Source organism: Phocoena phocoena, chromosome 5, assembly GCF_963924675.1.
Source record: "Phocoena phocoena chromosome 5, mPhoPho1.1, whole genome shotgun sequence".
Lineage (NCBI taxonomy): Eukaryota > Metazoa > Chordata > Mammalia > Artiodactyla > Phocoenidae > Phocoena > Phocoena phocoena.
This window is the reverse complement of record NC_089223.1, coordinates 53262474-53285832: the sequence shown is the minus strand read 5'-3', so window position 1 is coordinate 53285832 and position 23359 is coordinate 53262474. Positions and strand designations below refer to the sequence as shown.

The 23359-nt window shown below is 36.2% G+C and overlaps 1 protein-coding gene across 2 annotated transcripts; it reads right to left on the bottom strand.

Annotated features, from left to right (window-relative positions):
- Positions 1-355: 355 nt before the first annotated feature.
- GNRHR (gonadotropin releasing hormone receptor) lies at positions 356-23110 on the bottom strand. Of its 2 annotated transcripts, none has more exons than XM_065877344.1 (3): positions 22509-23110; positions 9149-9368; positions 356-1655 (listed from the first exon to the last, which is right to left on the bottom strand). In XM_065877344.1, exons 1-3 carry the CDS (start codon positions 23028-23030, stop codon positions 1411-1413), a joined length of 987 nt encoding a protein of 328 aa, XP_065733416.1. In that variant the 5' UTR covers positions 23031-23110; the 3' UTR covers positions 356-1410. The 2 variants fall into 2 exon arrangements, with proteins under 2 accessions (XP_065733416.1, XP_065733417.1); XM_065877345.1 differs by having other exon boundaries at positions 1628-1655; positions 9149-9240; positions 22509-23030.
- Between the last annotated feature and the right edge of the window lie 249 nt (positions 23111-23359).

Below are 23359 nucleotides of genomic sequence, written 5' to 3'. Positions count from 1 at the left end.
CATTAGTTTAATTAGTAGTTTACTTAACCACAGTTCCACAAGGCCTGGAATGTGTGGAAATGACATTTCATCTTTTGTGTGGCATTACATACCTCATGTGAATATAATAATATTTTACCTATTTCTTTTAAAAAATAAGTTAAAGAGTGGTTGAATTTCTTTTAATTCCCTTATACAGTTTTCTTATTTAATGGATATTATAGAACCCTTTCATCCTATCCCCTTTTTCATGGAATGGGTGGAAACAGGCCTAAATTACAAGAGGTATTGTGCTGACATATTTTGGAAACCATACCACTCAATGTGAACATCAGCAGGTATTAGTTATACATTTACAGAGAGTTTTTCTTTTCCCTTTTCTAATACCTTTCTGTCTCCTTTGATCTATATATAGTGAAACTGAGGTTTTCAGAGTTAATTTTACATATCAAATAACTTTTTGCTTGTGCATTTGCTTGATTTCTTTTTTTTTTTAGTGATTTGTGGATTATGGATTTAGAAAGATCAGAAGATAGAAGAAAATCCCTGACATTAAAAGAGAAGGTATGTTATTTATAAAACATAATCAGTATATATCTTTTCATGATTGTATTTTAAAACATTGTTATTATTACTACACTTAATTACCACAAACTCCATAGACTACACAGCCCAAGAGGAATGTTCTAACCCCCTGTCCAAATCTGAGCCCCTCTGAAACTCCCTTTTATATGAAGGCACTTCACAACCTGTACCAAGTGAAGAATGGGATGAAAGAGAACTATTTATAAATCTTGTCAGGTTGGAGCAGTGGACAGTGGGTTGGTTGCTGAATACTCCAAACATTAGAATGCTTTTGAAGCCAAGGAAAAAATTTGATTCATTGCATTTTGTTTTTTTAAACCATAGAAGGGAAAGCTGATCACATGGGCAGGGGAAATACTATCTCTGTGCTCTATGTATTTATTGTTTTAGCATAAGATTGTAATTGCTGCTAAGCCCCTTTGGAGAAAAACTCTCCAAGGCATGCTGAGGTTAGGACTGTGTTTCTCAGCGTTACTTTTTGGCATCTGTTTGCCTTAGGCCATGGCTATTTTAAATATTTATATATTATTATACAAGAAGAAAGTGATTTAAAAACCCATATAATGTGTTATAGAAGCTCAGAAAGTGAAGAGATTAATTTAGAAACTAATGGTTAAGAGGAAATATATAATTATTTTTCCTGAAAAAATTTTCCTAGTAATTGAGTTTCTGACAATGTGATTTCCAAAGGAATAAGTGTAATACCGTAATCTGAAACTCTGCTTTGTTTGTATGTAAATGTGCTGGAATATGCTTTGTGTTTATCATTCCCAAAAGGGGAAATCCATTACCTTGTCCTACATAGTTTATGTGTCTGTTTACGTGACTTCCTATGTAGTCTAACAATTACAGAGAGAAATATCCATATATAAGTGGATCAAAGCATGGATTTAAAAAAGCAAAGAGAAAGAAGAAGTGATTTACTGGATCTGACACCCTGTTTACCATTTCAGGATCAAACCAATACCAAATTCCAAGGACATAGTAGGGAGTCCAGCAGACAGTAAATGAAGTGGCAAATGCAACCGTCATCTTTAGGGTCCTCAGTCGAGCTTGTGGTATATTATTCTTGGATTGATTCAGTTGTAGTTCTTTTAGATAGAGAAAAGAGTAGGTGTTTAACAACCAGTTTTATTACAAAACCAAAATAGACAAAAAGGAAGACAGAATCATAATTCAACCTGATGAATTAGCAAATTTCTAATATTTTTAATAATGACAATTTGTTTGAAAAGCTTGTTTATATTTCAAGTTTTCCACTATGTTACATAATAAATAGAAAATATTAAAGATAGTAGTGCTCTTAAAATAAATTTTCCATCAAACTAATATGGATTTGAAATAAAGGGCTACTCAAATTCTTAAAATATAAATTTAAGAGAGCAGACTGAGGTTGAGCTGAGTTGAATTCCCTACCTTTTGGTTGTCATGCCAACATAACCATGTTTACTTTATAAATTTATAAATTCCCCCTCTTTCCCAATTGGCCACATAGGAGGTGCCATTGCCATTGTGGGAGGCAATGTAAGCTTGGCACATGGAAGAAACACATGCATTGGAACTGGTGTCAGAATCCTAGTTGGCATTAAGGATATTGAAGGACGAGGACAAGATGGTGGAGTAGAGGAATGTGAGCTCACCTCTTCTTACAGAAACACCAAAATCACAACTAACTGCTGAACAAAACACGCTGGGACCTACCCCCAAAGATACCCTACATCCAAAGACAAAGAAGAAGACTCAATGAGATGGTAGGAGGGGCTCAGTCATGATAAAAACAAATCCCGTATATGCTGGGTTGGCAGCCCACAAATTGGAAAGTAATTATACCACAGAAGTTCTCCCAAAGGAGTGAAATGTTTGAGCCCCATGTATGGCTCCCCAGCCTGGGGGTCAGGCAATGGAAAGAGGAGCTTCCGGAAATTGAGACTGTGATTAAAAATCTTCTACCAAACAAAGGCCCAGGACCAGATGGCTTCATAGGAGAATTCGATAAACATTTAGAGAAGAGCTAACACCTATCCTTCTCAAACTCTTCCAAAATATAGCAGAGGGAGGAACACTCCCAAACTCATTCTACAAGGCCACCATCACCCTGATACCACAACCAGACGAAGATGTCACAAAGAAGGAAAACTACAGGCCAATATCCCTGATGAACATAGAGCAAAAATCCTTAACAAAACACTAGCAAACAGAATCCAACAGCAAATTATAAGGATCATACACCATGATCAAGTGGGATTTATCCCAGGAATTGAAGGATTCTTCAATATATGCAAATCAATCAATGTGATACACCATATTAACAAATTGAAAGAGGAAAACCATATGATCATCTCAGTAGATGCAGTAAAAGCTTTTGACAAAATTCAACACCCATTTATGATAAAAACCCTCCAGAAAGTAGGCATCGAGGGTACTTACCTCAACATAATAAAGGCCATATATGAAAAACCCACAGCCAACATCTTTCTCAATATTGAAAAACTGAAACCATTTCCTCCAAAATCAGGAACAAAACAAGGTTTTCCACTCTCACCACTATTATTCAACATAGTTTTGGAAGTTTTAGCCACAGCAATCAGAGAAGAAAAAGAAATAAAAGTAATCCAAATCAGAAAAGAACAAGTAAAGGTGTAACTGTTTGCAGATGGCATGATACTTTACATAGAGAATCCTAAAGATGCTACCAGAAAACTACTAGAGCTAATCAATGAACTTGGTAAAGTAGCAGGATACAAAATTAATGCACAGAAGTATCTTGCATTCCTATACTTTAATGATGAAAAATGTGAAAGAGAAATTAAGGAAACACTTCTCTTTACCATTGCAACAAAAATAATAAAATGCCCAGGAATAAGCCTACCTAAGGAGACAGAAGACCTGTATGCAGAAAACTATAAGACACTGATGAAAGAAATTACAGATGATACAAACAGATGGAGAGATATACCATGTTCCTGGATTGGAAGAATCAATATTGTGAAAATGACTATACCACACAAAGCAATCTACAGATTCAATGCCATCCCTATGAAACTACCAATGGCATTTTTCACAGAACTAGAACAAAAAGTTTCACAATTTGTATGGAGACACAAAAGACCCTGAATAGCCAAAGAAGTCTTGAAGGAAAAAAGCGGAGGTGGAGGAATCAGACTCCCTGACTTCAGACTTTACTACAAAGCTACAGTAATCAAGACAATATGGTACTGGCACAGAAACAGAAATATAGATCAATGGAAAAGGATAGAAAGCCCAGAGATAAACCCATGCACCTATGGTCAACTAATCTATGACAACGGAGGCAAGGATATACAATGGAGAAGAGACAGTCTCTTCAATAAGTGATACTGGGAGATCTGGACAGTTACATGTAAAAGAATGACATTAGAACACTCCCTAACACCATACAGAAAAATAAATTCAAAATGGATTAGAGACCTAAATAAGACCTGACACTATAAAACTCTTGGAGGAAAACATAGGAAGAACACTCTTTGACATAAACCACAGCAAGATCTTTTTGGATCCACCTCCTAGAGTAATGGAAGTAAAAGCAAAAATAAACAAATGGGACCTAATGAAACTTAAAAGCTTTTGCCCAGCAAAGGAAACCATAAACAATAAGAAAAGACAACCCTCAGAATTGGAGAAAATATTTACAAATGAAGCAACTGACAAAGGATTAATCTCCAAAATTTATAAGCAGCTCATGCAGCTCAGTATCAATGAAACAAATAACCCAATCCAAAAATGGGCAGAAGACCTAAATAGACATTTCTTCAAAGAAGATATACGGATTGCCAACAAACACATGAAAGGATGCTCAACATCACCAACCATTAGAGAAATGCAAATCAAAGCTACAATGAGGTATCATCTCACAGCAGTCAGAATGGCCATCATCAAAAAATCTACAAACAATAAATGCTGGAGAGGGTGTGGAGAAAAGGGAAACCTCTTGCATTGTTGGTGGGAATGTAAATTGATACAGCCACTATGTAGAACACTGTGGAGGTTCCTTAAAAAACTAAAAAAGAACTACCATGTCACCCAGCAATCCCACTACTGGGAATATACCCTTAGAAAACTATAATTCAAAAAGAGTCATGTACCACAATGTTCATTACAGCTCTATTTACAATAGCCACGACATGGAAGCAACCTAAGAGTCCATTGACAGATGAATGGATAAAGAAGATGTGGCACATATATACAATGGAATATTACTTAACCATAAGGAGAAATGAAATCGAGTTTTTGTAGTGAGGTGGATGAACCTAGAGTCTGTCATACAGAGTGACGTAAGTCAGAAAGAAAAACAAATACTGTATGCTAACACATATATATGGAATCTAAGAAAAAAAAGATTCTGATGAATCTAAGCATAGGACAGGAATAAAGATGAAGATGTAGAGAATGGACTTGAGGACATGGGGTATGGGAAGGGTAAGCTGGGACGAAGTGAGAGAGTGGCATGGACATATATATGCTACCAAATGTAAAATAGATAGCTAGTGGGAAGCAGCTGTATAGCACAGGGATATCTGCTCAGTGCTTTGTGACCACCTAGAGTGGTGGGATAGGGAGTGTGGGAGGGAGACGCAAGAGGGAGGAAATATGGGGAGACATGTATATGTATAACTGATTCACTTTGTTATACAGCAGAATCTAACACAGCAATGTAAAGCAATTATACTCTAATAAACATGTTAAAAAATTAATACACGGAAATCTGTTGAATTTCTATAAACTAACAATGAAATTTCAGAAATAGAAATTAAAGAAAGAATCCCATTTACCATAGCATAAAAAAGAATAAAATACCTAAGAATAAACCTACCTAAAGAGGCAAAAAAACTGTACTCTGAAAACTTAGACACTGCTGAAACGAATCAAAGATGACACAAACAGATGGACAGATATACCGTGTTCTTGGACTGGAAGAATCAGTATAGTCAAAATGACTCTACTACCCAAGGCAATCTACAGATTCAGTGCAATCCCTATCAATGTACCAATGGCATTTTTCACAGAACTAGAACAAAAAATTTTTAAATTTGTATGGAAAACAAAAATACCCTGAATAACCAAAGCAATCTTGAGAAAGAAAAACAGAGCTGGAGGAATCAGGCTCCCTGACTTCAGAGTATTCTACAAAGGTACAGTAATCAAAACCTGGTATGGGAACAAAAACAGACATATAGATCAATGGAACAGGATAGAAAGGCCAAAAATAAACCCACACACCTTTGGTCAGTTAATTTATGACAAAGGAGGCAAGAGTATACAGTGGAGAAAAGTTAGTCTCTTCAATAAGTGGTGCTGGGAAAATTGGACAGCCACGTGTAAAAGAATGAACTCAGAACATTCTTTAACACTATACACAAAAATAAACTCAAAATGGATTACATACCTAAATGTAAGGCCAGATACTTTAAAACTCCTAGAGGAAAACATAGGCAGAACACTCTTTTATGTAAATCATAGCAATATCTTTTTCAGTCCATCTCCTAGAGTAATGTAAATAAAAACAAAATAACCAAATGGGACCTAAATAACTCAAAGGCTTTTGCACAGCAAAGGAAACCATAAACAAAATGAAAAGACAACCCTTAGAATGGGAGAAAATTTTTGCAAATGATGCAACCAACAAGGGATTAATCTCTAAAATTTACAAGCAGCTCATGTGGCTCAACATCAAAAAAACAAATGACCCCTCACAAACTGGTCAGAATACCTAAATAAACATTTCTCCAAAGAAGACATACAGATAGCCATGAAGCACATGAAAAGATGCTCAACATGGCTAATTATTAGAGAAATGCAAATCAGAACTACAATGAAATATCACTTTACACCAGTCAGAATGGCCATCATCAAACAGTCTACAAATAATAAATGCTGGAGAGGGTGTGGAGAAAAGGGAACCCTCTTGCACTACTGGTGGGAATGTAAATTGATACAGCCACTATGGAGAAGAGTATGGAGGTTCCTTAGAAAACTAAAAATAGAACTACCATATGATCCAGTAATCCCACTCCTGGGCATATATCCAGAGAAAAACATGGTTCAAAAGGATACATGCACCCCGATATTCATTGCAGTGCTGTTTACAATAGCCAAGACATGGAAGCTATCTAAATGTCCATCGACAGATGAATGGATAAAGAAGATGTGGTACATATGTACAATGGAATATTAGCCATTAAAAAAATAAAATAATGCCATTTGCAGCAACATGGATGGACCTGGAGATTATCATACTAAGTGAAGTAAGTCAGACAGAGAAAGACAAATATCATATGATATTGCTTATATGTGGATTCTAAAAAAACCTGAAACAATTGAAGTTATTTACAAAATAGAAACAGACTCACAAACTTAGAGAACAACCTTATGGTTATCATAGTGGAAGGGTAGGGGGAAGGAATAGATTGGGAGTTTGGGATTGACATGTACACACTGCTATATTTAAAATAGATATTCCCTAACACCATACACAAAAATAAATTCAAAATGGATTAAAGACCTAAATGTGAGTGGACAATATAAACCTCTTAGAGGAAAATTAGGAAGAACACTCTTTGACATAAATTACAGCAAGATCTTTTTTGGCCCACCTCCTAGAGTAGTGAAAATAAAAACAAACATATACAAATGGGACCTAATGAAACTTAAAAGCTTTTGCCCAGCAAAGGAAACAATAGACAAGACCAAAAGACAACCCTCAGAATGGGAGAAAATATTTGCAAACGAAGCAACTGACAAGGGATTAATCTCCAAAATATACAAACAGCTCATGCAGCTCAATATCAGAAAACGAACAACCCAATCAAAAAATGAGAGGAAGACCCAAACAGACATTTCTCCAAAGAAGACATACAGATGACCAAGAGGCACATGAAAAAGATGCTCAATATCACTAATTATTAGAGAAATGCTAATCAAAACTACAGTAAGGTATCACCTCACATTGGTCAGAATTGCCATCATCAAAAAAATCTACAAACAATAAGTGCTGGAGAGGGTATGGAGAAAAGGGAACCCCCTTGCACTATTGGTGGGAATGTAAATTGATAGAGCCACTATGGAGAACAGTGGATGTTCCTTAAAAACTAAAAATAGAAGTACCATGTGACCCAGCAATCCCACTACTGGGCATATACCCTGAGAAAGCCATAATTTAAAAAGACACAAGCACCCCAATGTTTATTGCAGCACTATTTATAATAGCCAGGACTTGAATGCAGCCTAAATGTCCATTGACAGATGAATGGATAAAGAAGATGTAGTATATACATACATACATATATATATATATATATATATATATATATATATATATATATATACACACAATGGAATATTACTCAGCCATAAAAAGGAATGAAATTGGATCATTTGCAGAGACATGGATGGACCTAGAGACTGTCATACAGAGTAAAGTAAGTCAGAAAAAGAAAAACAAATATTGTATATTAATGCATATATGTGGAATCTAGAAAGATGGTGCAGATGAACCTATTTGCAAGGCAGAAATAGAGACCCAGCTGTACAGAAGAAATGTATGGACACCAAGGTGAAATGAATTGGGAGACTGGGATTGACATATATACACTAATATGTATAAAGTAGATACTAATGAGAACCTGCTGTGTAGCACAGGGAACTCTAATCAATGCTCTGTGGTATCCTAAATGGGAAGGAAATCCAAAAAAGAGAGGATATATGTATACATATTGCTAATTCACTTCACTGTACCGCAGAAATTAACACAACATTGTAAAGCAACTATACCCCAGTTAAAAACAAACAAGATAGATAACCAACAAGGACCTGCTATATAGCACAGGGAACTGTGCTCAATACTCTGTAATAACCTAAATGGGAAAAGAATTTGAAAAAGAATAGATACATGTATATGTAAAACTGAATCACTTTGCTGTACATCTGAAACTAACACAGCATTGTTAATCAACTATACTACAATATAAAATTTTAAAAATTCATAAATTTTAGTATTTGAGAATGCACCAGATTCTTAAAGCAAAGGCACAACTGCATCTGTGAAGTTAAAGGTGAAATAGTCAATTACACGTTCAAGTTCGCATACTCAACACACAAATGTGCATAGTGTGTGGATACATTTTGTGGGTACAGGAGATTTGAATGTGATACAGAAAAGCTTAACTTTAACAAGTCTATTGGCTACCATTTAACGAGTTGTACTTTGCTACATTCTAGACATTAGGTGTTTGATAGAGCTTTGTGATGGACCAGCAGGAACAAGTTGCCAATGCTTCTATCGGGTAATTGGAGCAACTGTCCTTTCATTTTTAATTTCATGCTGCAAATTTATAATATTGGGAGTATTAAATTACCTCATATCTAAATTGGGGATAATAAAAGTATTGCCTCATGGGTTGATTCTGAATATTAAAAGAGTTAATTAATATACGTAAAATGCTTAGAACAGTATCTAGCGCATCGTAAGTGCCACTCTGCTTCTGTGCTTTGAGTATTGCTGTTAAAAGCTGTCTACCCCCAATTAACACCAAATCTAAGGAATACATACTGTGGGGATCCTGATGAAGGACGCTTGTCAGGGTGAAGATGATTTTTGCATTGCAGATCAACATGATGAGAAGAGGGATGATGAAGAGGCAGGTGAAGGTGAAAAAGTTATAAAAGGCTTGATGCCACCATTGTGGAAAACTGCAGTGTGTTACACATTGAGAGAAACCTTCTGTCTGTCCAGAGTCATCTTCTAAATGGATCATCCTGAAGATGTATAACTGTATAAGAAAATTTTTTAAAAAGTGATGTTGCTTATTTTCAAACAGTATTTGCAAGTTGTCTTGAAAGTTTTCTCTTCTGTATTCTGCTAGCGTTCTAACATGTTGTTGCCCAAAGCAACTGCTAAGTATCTTGATATTCTTTTGGCATTTCTACAAAAAGTTATAAGTGGATTTTTACTTAAAATATGTTTGGGTAATGTGAATGGATCTGTAGGATTTTGGATTTCTTTTGCAATTATTTCAACCTTGCAGCACAATCATCAACCAAAGATTTAAACCTTGTTTGTATTTCAATTTCAGATGCTATTATGCTGAGTAAACTTTTTGCGAGTGATTTTGCAAGTGATTTTATTGTTATATCCTCAGCACATAAAACTGTGTCTGGTATTTAGAATATACCCTCAAAATACAAATTTAGATTTTATTTTTGAGACAAAATCTCATTAAAATGGTCATAAAACATGAACAGACAGTTCACAGAAAAGATATAACAGTGGCCCTTAATCATATGAAAAGACATTCAACCTCACTTATGAGAGCAGTGCCAACCAATTAAGGCTACAATGATATGCCATCTTCTACTATCAAGATTGGCAAAATTAAAAAAAAAAATAGTAGCACACTTTCATGGTAAGGCTGTAGGGAAACAGGGACTCATACATTGCTAATGGGAATGCAAATTGGTACAACCATTAAGGAGGGGAATTTGGCAATAACTAGCATAACTACATATGCATTTACCTTTGACTCAGCAATCTGACATTCAGGAATTTACCCTGAAGATACACCCCTACTTCCATTATATGAAAATACATATGCACAAGATTAACCATTGATGCATTGCTTATAACTGAAAAACATTGAAAATAATCTAAATAACAATTCATTGAATAGTAACTGAATAAACTACAGTTGGCCACACAATGGGGTGCTGTACAATTCTAAAAAAAGAGTAAGGGTAATTTATGTGTGTGTGTGTGTGTGTGTGTGTGCGCGCGCGCGCGCGTGTGTACACATAAATACATTTATTCCAGCTCTGCCTGTGGAGAGAGCCTAGGAATAATGACATCTGAGTAGCAATGAGCACACCCAGCACTGCAGCACCCAGATCTTGTTTTCTAAGTATCATTCTCTATCAGAAGGAACCAGACCTAACTGGAGAAATGGGTGATCTCAAGGCTGGGGAAAGCAAAGTACAATATGTCCTTGGAACAGCTGTTGTGCTGAAAAGTCAGGAAATGCCCAGAGAATGATGGAGCATGTGAAAAATGTTCAGGCACCAGCTTGAAAGAGCTTCAGTTGGCCAAATCTGGGATAGTTTAAGCATGAAAACAAACAAACACTGATAGAAAACAATGATAAACTATAGAATAAAGAAAGAAACCATGACTCCATGTTGATGTAAATTACAAACCAACAACGACAAATAAATGGGGAGAGGAAAAAGCTCTTTACTGTAGAAAGTCAATTAATAAATGTAAAAGGTATAGTGGAAGTAGTGATTACCATTTTGTAATCACTATAATAATAATTGATTCAGGCAAGAATCACCAATAGATGGTAAAAATATGGGTGTAAGTTTGAGGAGAGTAGTTTATTTATATCATCTCAAAGTATCTACCTGCAGGATACATGTCATTATAACGTTATTATAAAATAATAACTTTACTAGTCGAGAAATAACCAAATAATTAACATTGCCAATAATGGGACCAATCGACAGCTTCTGCTTCCTTCTAGAATATGCTGCGAAGAAAGTGTCACCTCTTAGGTATTTTTTGCTAAAAGTTTGTGGATGAAGAATGTCACCTACCATATCAGTAAACAAAGAATGTTGTGGCCATCAAGCCATAGCCCCTGCAGCCACCCCCGACTGTGCACACTGAGGGCATTCAGGATGGAAAAAGGCAGGATACTGGCTCTAGATAGTTAAGGTGCATTTCAAAGGGATGATTTCAATAAGTCTGGACTCTTGCACCTTCCCATACTTAGAAAAGCACTAAATTCATTAACTTGAGATATATCATTTTTCTTTAATTAACAATAATCTTTTGATGTTCCGACTACCTGGTTTTTGTTGCAAAACAACCTATACATCCTGGCTCCTCCCTTGCTTCTTGGGAATAGTCCCTCAGAGTTATCTGAGAGGCTGTCTTCTGGGCTTACGTCCTCAGAAAATCTACTGAATAAAACATAATTCTTAACTTTTAGGCTGTACATTTTTTTTCAGTCGACAAGTGCATAACCTGAATCTACCCACGAGCAAACATCAGACGAACTCAAATTGAGGGGCATTCTACAAAATAATTGGCCTGCACTCTTCAAAAATGTTAGCATCATGAAATTCAAAAGGAAGACCAAGGAATGGTTCCAGTTTAAAGGAGACTAAAAAGACATGGCAACTGAATCCCTCGCATAATCTTGGATTTTCTTTTGCTAAAAGGGATATTATTGAGACAGCGAGTGAGATATGGATAAGGTATATAGATAAAAAATAGCACTGTATTAGTGATAATTTCCTGATTTTGATAATTAGTACTGTGGTTATGTGCTAGAAAAAACACAATGAAGTATTGAAAGGGACGTCATGTCTGAACTTACTTTTAAACAATCCAGAAAAAAATGTACACAAGAGAGAGAATAAGGCAAATAAACAAATGTAGTAAAATGTTAATATTTGGGGAACCCAAGGGAAAGGTATCCTAGAAATCTTTGTATGATTCTTGCAACCTTTCTCTAAATGTGAAATTATGTTAAAAAAAGAACAAGTTGAGTTAACTATTAAGGAAACGTTGCAAGTGGTTTTCAAAAACAAGTTCTAGTGGACATTTATTTATCCTTTCCCCATCCGTCAAGCACATTTCTGACTTCGTCATTTCCAAGATTTTCTACTGAAAAACTTCGTTTTCCCATGAAACATTAAAATGAAAAGAGTGCCCAAGCACTTAAAAACTGATAGCAAGTTAATTCAAGCAAAAATGTTACAGGATTTTTTAAGCAAATGAGGGAGAGTATACCTTTTCATTAGTTTTTATTAAATTAGTAAATTTAAAGTACATTTAATTAACTTAATAGGCCCAGAATTTCTTTGCTTTTGGGGAGGGCTGGAGTGGGAGTAGATTATGCCTTAAAAAAAATACCGTTTTTCCTCTTTGCTTGTAGAGTAGAAAACTTTTACTAAATGTAAAATATAATAAAATATATACAAATGTAATAAAATGTAAGTAAGTATAATACAAAATATAAACCTATTTCTTTTATTTGTAGTTAAAATGTTGATTTTCAGTTTCAGATCTTTTCAGCGTCTAGGGCAAAAAAGAATTTAAAAATCAATCCACTAGAGGACGCCAATGATCATATTATCTACCTTAAGTCGAAACGACATACTTTCAGCTAATTCTATTTTATGATCCAGACCAACTTTTTCCACATTACAAAGTGACCCCTTCAGTTTTTCCATACTTCTTTGCAAACTGACCTTATTTAAAGTTCAGTTTGAATTTGACTCAACAGGTGTTGTGAGTTGAAATCCTTGGAAGAGTTCCTTCGCATAGAATCCAGGAGTCCTATATTTCTTAAAAATCTTTTTCTCTCTACCTCTCCAATCAGCCTTGGAACCAGATGACCTGAATTTGATTTTCTGCTCTGCACTGGGTCACATTTTCACTTTAATATTTCACGTTTTTAAGTTATAACGATGAAGCTTTCAACAAAATTGACTTTATAGTACTATGATTTGAATTTGGTTGTCATCTTTATTTATGTAACAAATGCTAGTTTTTAAAGCAACTCCCTGGTCAAAAAACTATACTAGGAACACTCTGTTGTAAAAGATGACCTACATATATCCTGCCATCAGGGAATTAAATTTTTGGTAGGGGAGATATAGCATGTATGTGACATCTGTAATACAAGATAGACTGTGATAAGTTCCAAAGGAGATGTATAGTGTTATGAAAATTCAGAATCTTACTTGTCCATAAATTAATTTGTTTTAGGCTTGGTTCTGTTTATTTTCAGCTCCAAGGCCATGTTCATTTGAATGATTAATATAAGGTTCCACTTTACTTCCTGTGGTTCTTTTGTCCTTGGATCATATTTTTAAAATTTCTTTATGTTTCTTTACTCTCATGCCTGGCCCCAGTTCTCATCAGTGCTTGCTTTATTTTGCCCTCAACAATAGCAATCTGTTTTCCATATTTACAGTCCTTGCAGATGCTATTCCTCATAACATATTATTTTTAACCTTCACCTTACCCACGCTAGTGACAACATGACCTAATCTTTTCCAAAGGTGATTAACTTTAGATGATGTGCTTCAGGTTCCTCTCATCTATAAAAGGGAGATATTAATAGTATCTGCCTCTAGGAGCTGTCATGACAATAACAAGTGAATACTTTTACTTAGAGTAGTGCCTGGCACACAACACTATGTAAATTATAATCATTATTAAAATAAAAATTTAGAGGCACACAACTTATAAATATGTATCTCATATATATGATATATATGTGTGTGTGTGTCTGTCTGTGTTTTTTGGCCGTGCCATGGGGCATGTGAGATCTTAGTTCCCTGATCAGGGATTGAACCTGTGCCCCCTGCATTGGGAGCACAGAGTCTTAACTGTTGGACTGCCAGGGAAGACCCTCTGATATCTCTCTCTCTCTTCTTTTTTTAATAATTTGTAAGGGTCTTTTTTTTAAATTAATTAATTTTTGTCTGCTTTGGGATTTCGTTGCTGCGCACAGGCTTTTCTCTAGCTGTGGCAAGCGGGGGCTACTCTGTTGTGGTGCGCGGGCTTCTCATTGCGGTGGCTTCTCTTGTTGCAGAGCATGGGCTCTCGGTGCACTGGCTTCAGTAGTTGTGGCACATAGGCTTAGTTGCTCCATGGCATGTAGGATCTTCCTGGACCAGGGATCAAACCTTGTCCCCTGCATCGACAGGCAGATTCTTAACCACTGCGCCACCAGGGAAGTCCGTCCCTCTGATATCTCTTAACTATCTATTCTCACCTTAAGATTTTCCTGTCTTTTTCTTCTTCAGCCTCCTACAGGAAGAAAGAAAATAGACAATATTGTATAGTGCGATATATTGTAGTCATTAAAAACTCTGGGTATGGAGCTAACTGGATGTACTGACATCTCCACTTACTAGATGGTAATCTTGGCCATGTTACATTGCATTCATAATCTTAGTTTATTCATGAATAAAATAAAGATAATAATTGTATCTAATTTATACGGTTATTGGGAGCCTTACATGAAGTAACGAACACAGAAGGGAGTTCCCTGGTGGCCTAGTGGTTAGGATTCTGGGCTTTTACTGCTGCGGCCTGGATGCAATCCCTGCTCGGGGAGCTGAGACCCCTCAAGTCGTGCAGCATGGTTAAAAAAAACAAAACAAGACAAAACAAAAACACAATACAGAAGAGGGACTTGCCTGGTGGTCCAGTGGTTAAGACTCTGCACTCTCAATGCAAGGAGCCCACGTTCAAACTAGATTCTGCATGCTGCAACTAAAAGATCCCTCATCCCGCATGCTGCAACTAGAGATCCCGCAGGCGGCAAAGAAGATCCCTCGTGCCTCAACTAAGACCTGGCACAGCTAAATAAATAAATAAATATTTTAAAAACCCCACAGAAGCATTTAGCACAGTTCCTGGCACATATTTATGTACTGAATAACTATTATTTATCAAAATCATCATCATTATTGTTATTTTTGCTATTAGCATGCTATTACTATGTTCCAGTACTGTTTGGGGCATATTGTACATGTGTAACGAGTATTTATTGAATTTAAACTGCTTGTCAAGTTCAGAAGTGCATTCTAGCCCTGTAAATTCTGTATGTAACAGGCAAGCCTCCACATTTATTCAGACCACATGTCTTCACACCAAAGAATAAAGGATTGCTCATATACAACAGACCCTCCAAATCTGTGGGTTCCACATCTGCAGATTCAACCAACTGCAGATGGAAAAATATTTGGAAAAAAAATTTCAGAAAGTTCCAGAAAGCAAAACTTGAATTTGCCAAGCTCCAGCAACTATTTACATAACACTTACATTGTATTTACAATTATTTACCTAGCATTTACACTGTATTAGGTATTATAAGTAATCTAGATTTAAAGTATATGGGAGGATGTGCGTAGGTTACATGCAAATACTATGCCATTTTATATAAGGGACTTGAGCATCTGGGAAATTTATTATCTGCAGCCACGGGGTGGGGTAGGGGGAGAGGGAGGATATCCACGAACCAATCCCCCAGGACACTGAGGGATGACCATATCTTCCCTGCAGGCCTAGGTTACCTATAGAATTAAAAAGCTGTCAACGTGTAATTCACCCTAGTAACACAGATAAACTAATGATGTGAACTCTATCTGCAAATAATTTGCTGCTCTGGAGTTCTTGTGGTCTTAGGTGACTGTCATTGCAAACCTTATTATTTTAAATTAGATATGGACACATCTAATTCAGGAAATATTTTCTTCTTAACATGCACTTACTAGCCTAACCATAGCCGGTTTTCAATCCTTTCAGATTCTGTTTGTTGCCTTGCCTCCCCTCCACTCCTCTCCTCTCCCCTGCCCTTCCCTTCCCTTTCTTTTCCCTTCCTTTTCTTCCTCACCCTTCCTCTCTTTCCTCCTTTCTTATCCTGCTTTTACACACGATACTTCCAAGAGTGGAATCATTGTGCTCTGGCATATAGAGCTTTCAGAGTGAGTAGGACAGCTTGGTGACTAGGGAGTATATTGGCCAAATTTACTTATCAGTCAGAATAAATGTCATAATTTGAGAAATATGAAGTAATCTTTATATAAGCAATTTTCTTTGCTGTTTCTTAAATAATTATTTGATTTTCATACTCATATTTCCTTATTATTTTTTTCTCCTGACTTCAAAAACCCTGTTATGAAGGAAGTAATGAAGATAGGAAAAGAGGAAGGAATGAACATTGAGTGTTTAAGTATAGTCTTGTACTGGATGATTTTATATCTCTTACTTGTTACAATTGAAAATTACAAAAGAATTATAATTCTTTACAATTACCCTTTTAAACTTAGTTAACTAATTTACTCAGATAGCTGGTAAGAGACAGCATTGAGATCTGAAACCAGCTTTGTTTAAATCCAGTATCCATGCTATTTTGACTATCCCATTGCCTTTCAGATTTGCAATGGGATCTGAGGTCTTCAGAGACTATGACCAAGCAGAGGACTGGGGCTCCTTTATCCCTATTTGACCAGAGCAAGTCCACTTATATCTGTTTCATTTACTGAAGCTCTACATAGAATTCCGTTTTAAAAGAAAATTCCATTACTAGCAAAAAGTATGACATTTTGGCCACACTATGCTAAAACTTCTGAAAATATATCCCCAAATCATCACAGAACACTGAGGTTATTAGGAGGTGGAAAAACAAGGTGGTCAGTTTGAAATTTGGTCATTCTGACCTCTAGCAAAACGTCATAAATTCTTAGATTCCTGGCAATGTGACAACTAGCTCGTTAGTTTATTTCTTCATTCAACTTAGGTATGAATTACTCAAGTGATAGAATATCAACATATGCACCAAAAGATGAAGATAAAAGTCATCCTTTCAATGTAAATTGGCCACGACAGGATGCGCCTTTGTCAATGGGCTTCTTCGTGGAGCATGGTGAAGCCTGAGGTGTACTCACTGTGTATCCCATGGTCTGGAAATAAAAAGCCCTCCCTACCTCTTGTCTTCCCCATCAAATACACATAACATTAGTCACAGGGTTGAAACCTCTTTTATTCAGAGAGAGAGCAGAGAGCTATAATAAAAAGATAAACTGGACTTAGTGAAGAGACAGGAGTCCAACAGGCCAAGTGGCATTGGGCAAACAATCCCTTTAAACCAGTGCTTTTCAAACTGCGGGTTGTACCCATCAGTTGGTTGTAATCAGCATTAAAAAATGAAATGGAACAGAGTAGAATATTTATTTTATGAAAACTTTTCTCAGTTATAAGTGTGTGAGAGAGACAAAGTCTTTATGTAGTATGTATATCTTTCTGTTACTGTCAAAAAAGTTTGAAGGACATTGTTTTCCAAGGTTCTCTTTGTATGTTCTCTTATATGTGAAATGGAGACAATAACACAGCTTTTATGTACCTCACAGAGTCAATGTAAATACCAAATAAGATTCTGACTGTGCGGTTTTTCAGGAAACTTCAGCAAAGTGCTTTATAAATTTAAAGTGTTGCTGAAATCAAAAATGGGTCATTTGTTTTACAAAATGAAAGAATACTACCATTTTCTGTGGCCCACATTCACACAAATCTCTCAGGTAGAGTAATGTATTTGAGCTCAGGCTATATTACATGAAATTCCTAAACAATTTGAAATTAATTTCATATTTTCTTTTCATTACATCAAGACAGATAAGTATTTGGCATTTTCTTTCTGTTATTACTGTGATAGACTTAGATGAAAATAATTGAATTAATACATCAATTTTTTATTTATAGTCTCTGGGAGAGTCCTTTAAAAGAAAGTGAAATTGTGGGTTTGTGTTTGTTATTATCACAAATTGACTTATTTAGACTTTTGTTTAGACTTCCATTTGCATCAATATCCCAAATTACCAAATGCTTTCCAAATAGCTCTTTTACTAGCCTGCCTTCTCTCCCCCTTCAAACAAATAGGCAGACAAACAAACAAACCCTTCTGTTCCCAACCTACCTGTCTATTTCCAATGGTTTTAAAACTCCTTGGCTAAAAATATTGGAACTTTATTTTACTTTGGTCTATTACTAACCCCCCTAAATCCAATTTGTTGCCAAGCTTTGCTTTTTTGGTTGAAAAGTCCCTCATAAATACTATCAACCTCCTCTAACACCATCCTAGCCTCCAACCTAACTACCTCATCACCAGATGACCTGAAGAGGCTTCTTTGCCTCTCTCCACTCTATTTGGTTTATGTAATTTTCTCAAAACATTTTTGTTAAAAATCATTTTAATAATGTACAACATGATGGCTACAGTTAACACTGATGTATGATGTATAGAAAAGTTGTTGAGAGTAAATCCTAAGCATTCTCATCACAAGGAGAAAATTTTTTTTTCTTTTTACTGTATCAATATGAGATGATGGATGTTAGTGGAACCTATTGTGGTAATCATTTCACAATATATGTAAATCAAACTATCATGCTGTATCCCTTAAACTTATACAGTGATGTATATCAATTATTTCTCAATAAAACTGGAAATAAGAAAAAAAAGCAAAAAAAAATTTTACTCCTTGCACAGGACTCATGAAGGCTATATGGCTTCTGCATTATTTTCAGAATTTCCCCTGGATATTGGTGTCTTCTGTTATATACATCCATTCCACCCCCAATGATTGATTCATTTATCCAAACTTTTTTTTTTCTTTCTTTCTTTCTTTTTTTTGTAAAAGGTGAAAGGCCTACTTGATCTGGAGAGAAACGGGAGTATCCAAACATTTAAAATTTCTATTTTTGTTGGGTATCTCATTGTGTACTATGAATATTAAGTTGAACATAACAGTCTTCACTGTTGTAAGAGCAAATACCATAGTGGAAAAGACAAACAAATACATAATCATAATGTTTTCTGACAAAGAAATAATGTGCCATGAGGTCAAAGGAAAGACAGCAACCACCAAATCTAATTTCCTGCTACTCTCAACTCTCAGTCTTTCACTTCAGCCAAACAAGTCTCCTATGAAAATTAATCACTTTTCAACCTTTGCTGAGAAATATATGTGATCCTTGGCTTACTTTTTCCATCCAAAACTCATTCATCTTTAAAAACTCAGTTCATCCTTCTTTTACCCTAAAGCCTTCCTTCACCATTTCAACTCTTGTTCATCTCTCTCTCTTCTTACACTTCTAGTACGTTTAAAAACTTTTTGGTACATAGTTATAATCATTTTATGTAAGTTTTGTCTCTACAACTGAATGACACTTTCTGTGAGGGCTGTTTCTTTGTTTCATCAGTACTGGGCTCAATGTTAGGAACCTAACTTGTGTTTATCTTTTCTAAGAAAACTGGACAATACACAGCACTCCTACTTTAAAGAAGTACAATGGAAAACTTCAGAACATAAGCCTTTGCTAAGCAACCTCATTTTAAGTGACATATTTGCTAAACTAATTCTTGTATATGCAGTCACTGTGAGAATAATTGTAATATGCTTTTTTTCCAGGGGAATGAAAGCATTTTGGTTTTTCCCATTTCTTCTTCAATAAAACACACACTGATGTACAAAAAAATGTTAAGTGAGGAATTGGCAGGAGAATTTAGATATCTAGCTTTTAGTGCAAGAAAATGCACTAGGAAGAGAGAAAAAAAATTTTTTTGAGGGTTACAAATATTCAGATTTTATTATAAATAAAATACTATTTTTTTAAACATAAAAGAATGCCAAGTGTTGCTTTTTATTTACTACCCTGGAGAGCAAGACAGTAGATTTTAAGGCAAACAGTTAAAGTGAAGGCACATGGAAAAGGGCCACAGTGGAATTAAAAGGGAAAATTTCAGGGAATAGCTATGTATGTTCCCTGTGACACCCAGCATTCTGCCGCAGCCACCTTGTCAATTTTATTAATAAAATACAGATAACTAGAACTATACAATAAAATAATGGCTATATTGCAGGAGTGTAATTAAGGTATCATCTTATAAATAACTTTTATTTTAAAAGTAAGATTCTGCTTATGTGTCCTGGCTATTGTAAATAGAGCTGCAATGAACATTGTGGTACATGACTCTTTTTGAATTATGGTTTTCTCAGGGTATATGCTCAGTAGTGGGATTGCTGGGTCACATGGTAGTTCTATTTTTAGTTTTTTAAGGAACCTCCATACTGTTCTCCATAGTGGCTGTATCAATTTACATTCCCACCAACAGTGCAAGAGGGTTCCCTTTTCTCCACACCCTCTCCAGCATTTATTGTTTTTGATGATGGCCATTCTGACTGGTGTGAGGTGATATCTCATTGTAGTTTTGATTTGCATTTCTCTAATGATTAGTGATGGTGAGCATTCTTTCATGTGTTTGTTGGCAATCTGTATATCTCCTTTGAAGAAATGTCTATTTAGGTCTTCTGCCCATTTTTTGGATTGGGTTGTTTGTTTTATTGATATTGAGCTGCATGAGCTGCTCATAAAGTTTGGGGATAAATCCTTTGTCAGTTGCTTCATTTGCAAATATTTTCTCCCATTCTGAGGGTTGTCTTTTCATCTTGTTTATGGTTTCCTTTGCTGTGCAAAAGCTTTTAAGTTTCATTAGGTCTCATTTGTTTATTTTTGTTTCTATTTCCATTTCTCTAGTATATATGGACATATATACACTACCAAATGTAAAATGGATAGCTAGTGGGAAGCAGCCGCATAGCACAGGGAGATCAGCTTGGTGCTTTGTGACCACCTAGAGGGGTGGGATAGGGAGAGTGGGAGGGAGGGAGATGCAAGAGGGAAGAGATATGGGGACATATGTATATGTATAACTGATTCACTTTGTTATAAAGCAGAAACTAACACACCCTTGTAAAGTAATTATACTCCAAAAAAATGTTAAAAATTAAAAATAAAATTCTGTTTAAAAATATACCACACAGATGGAAAAGGAGAAAAGAAACAACAACGAATCCCCAAAATTTCACTGTGGCCTAAGACTTAACTGGAGTGAACCTGACCCATAGGCTAGATGGAAAACTACCTTAACAGTCTATCTTCTGTCCTTTTCCTGCAACCTTGACCAAAACGTCTGTTAGTATGTGGCCACTTAACAAGAGGAACTAGCTAGGAAACACTGATGTGAACACTTGGCAAGAAAGAGCCACGCTTCCTGTTATAAAAGAGGCCTGAGAGGAGGAACGGAGTGGAAGCTTAGGAGAATGCCAGGTCAAAACACTGGTGAGTCAAATCTGGGATGCAAGGAGGAGATGGAAAGGGGAAGAACTAGGTTAGACCATCTCTCCCTCTCTGCCTTTCCGCAGCACAATCCCTGATGCCCTACAAGTACTCAGTAATTATGCAGCCCCTCATCAAAATGATCCATCCAGCTCAAACAGTTGCCAGAAGGTTTTAATGTCTTGCACTATTTAGTGAGTCCTGTGTGACAGTTTTTGTTTGTTTTTTGTTTTTATGCCACCTGGCCATTTTAGAATGTCTAGATAAATTTCCATTTGTAGTGACAAGTTTTTGGAGAATCACAGTAAACTCTGACTTTACTTCTTGACACATCCTTGTACCCTGGGTTCACCATAGAGTACATTTACAAGCATAGAGACAACTTGTTCATCTGTTATTAAAGGATCATTGTCCTTTTCAAGAATGTGTCCTTTTCTTCAGAGATCTGACTGTTGAAAAGGCAGATTCTGCAGGTCAGTCAATCAGGTTGCCTCTGACGAAGACAGTCTGGAGAGATATCTGCTTTCTATAGGAGAGGGCCTTGCCTGAACCAACAGTCTTATAGTTTTTCTAACAGCATGTTACAGTCTAGCCTACCTCCAGAAAAGCTCAGGTCGACCTCAGGGAAATGTTCAAATTTCCAAAAGTCTGAGATTTCCCACATTTCCTCTTTATTCAATCGCACATAGCTGCAAACTGCAGAACAACATACTAATCAAGTATAGTTCTCTCTAAGCTGCAATGACAGAAGACTCAAGAAGCCCCAAATAAAACAAGGTATATGTACTTTCTACCTATGCAAATTTCATTGTTCCTAAAGATTCTCTCAATTTACCATGTCAACCTGAGTGAAAGGAAAAGTAGATGGAAGAATAGAATGGGGATGAGGTCAAATTTGAGAATAGCTACATTTTCAGGGAGCATTTACTAGGTACCAGAGATTATGATAGACACTTTAACACACTATTCATTTAATCATCACAAAAGGTGCATAAAGTAGACATTACCTCCATTTTATAAATGAAGGAACTGAAACCCAGAGGGGTTAAGACATTCGCGCAAGGTAACAGAGCAGAGCCAGGATTAAATGCCACACTCTGACTTCCAGAACCCAAGCTCTTAGAGATAATACAATACTGCCTTTGACAAGACCTTCATTCAAGTTTATATAGGAAATCTGTGATCTCCATGTCCTAAAAAGTTTATGATACTGGTTTACCTGTGGTCCAGCAAAGATGCTACTGAGGAGCCAGGCCAAGCCAATCATGAGCTGTCCGAGCTTGTTGTTGCTTTTCACAGCTAGGGGCCTCGTGATGGCCAGGGAGCGGTCCAGGCTGATCACCACCATCACGAAGGCGGGGGCGTACATGGAGAAAAGCTTCAGATAGCTGAGGACTTTGCAGAGGAGTTCTCCAGCATACCATTGCACAGTGATGTTCCACATTCCGTCCAGTGGCATGACAATCAGAGTCTCCAACAGGTTGGCTAAGGTCAAATGTTTTAAAAGCACTTTCATTCTTGAGAGTTTTTTCCCTTTCTCTTTCCTTTGAGTCCACTTCTGAAGTTTCAACAAGAAAGAAGCATTGAAAGTTGTGGAGAGTAGAAAAAGGAAGAAAGTAACTGTCACTCGAATCTTTCCAGATAAGGTCAGTGTGGGGAGGTTGCCCTGTGTCAGCGGGATGCTGCTGTTGATTGCTGAGCAGTGATTTTGATTCTGTTCAGGAGAGGCACTGTTTGCCATCCTTCACGGCTGATATAGCTTCAAAACTTGTGTTTCTGGCACTTCTGATGTTTTAATTGTAATTGCACTCAAAGTCCTGTTTTATTTCAGCCTTCTTTAAAGAGAAACGTCACGGGTTTATATTTATGTCAAAATTTGTCCCTGAGATACTTTATATTTAAAGTGAAAGGTCAAGGTGAACTTGTTTTGTGAGCTTATAATCCAACAGAGTGCTAAAGCGAGCAAATACTTTCTGAGGGCCAAATGTAACTGTAGTATCTCAGCAGATGGCCTGGTTTCCACAACATTTTTCTTAAGTGAAGAAGGACGTTTGAAACTTAATTTTATAT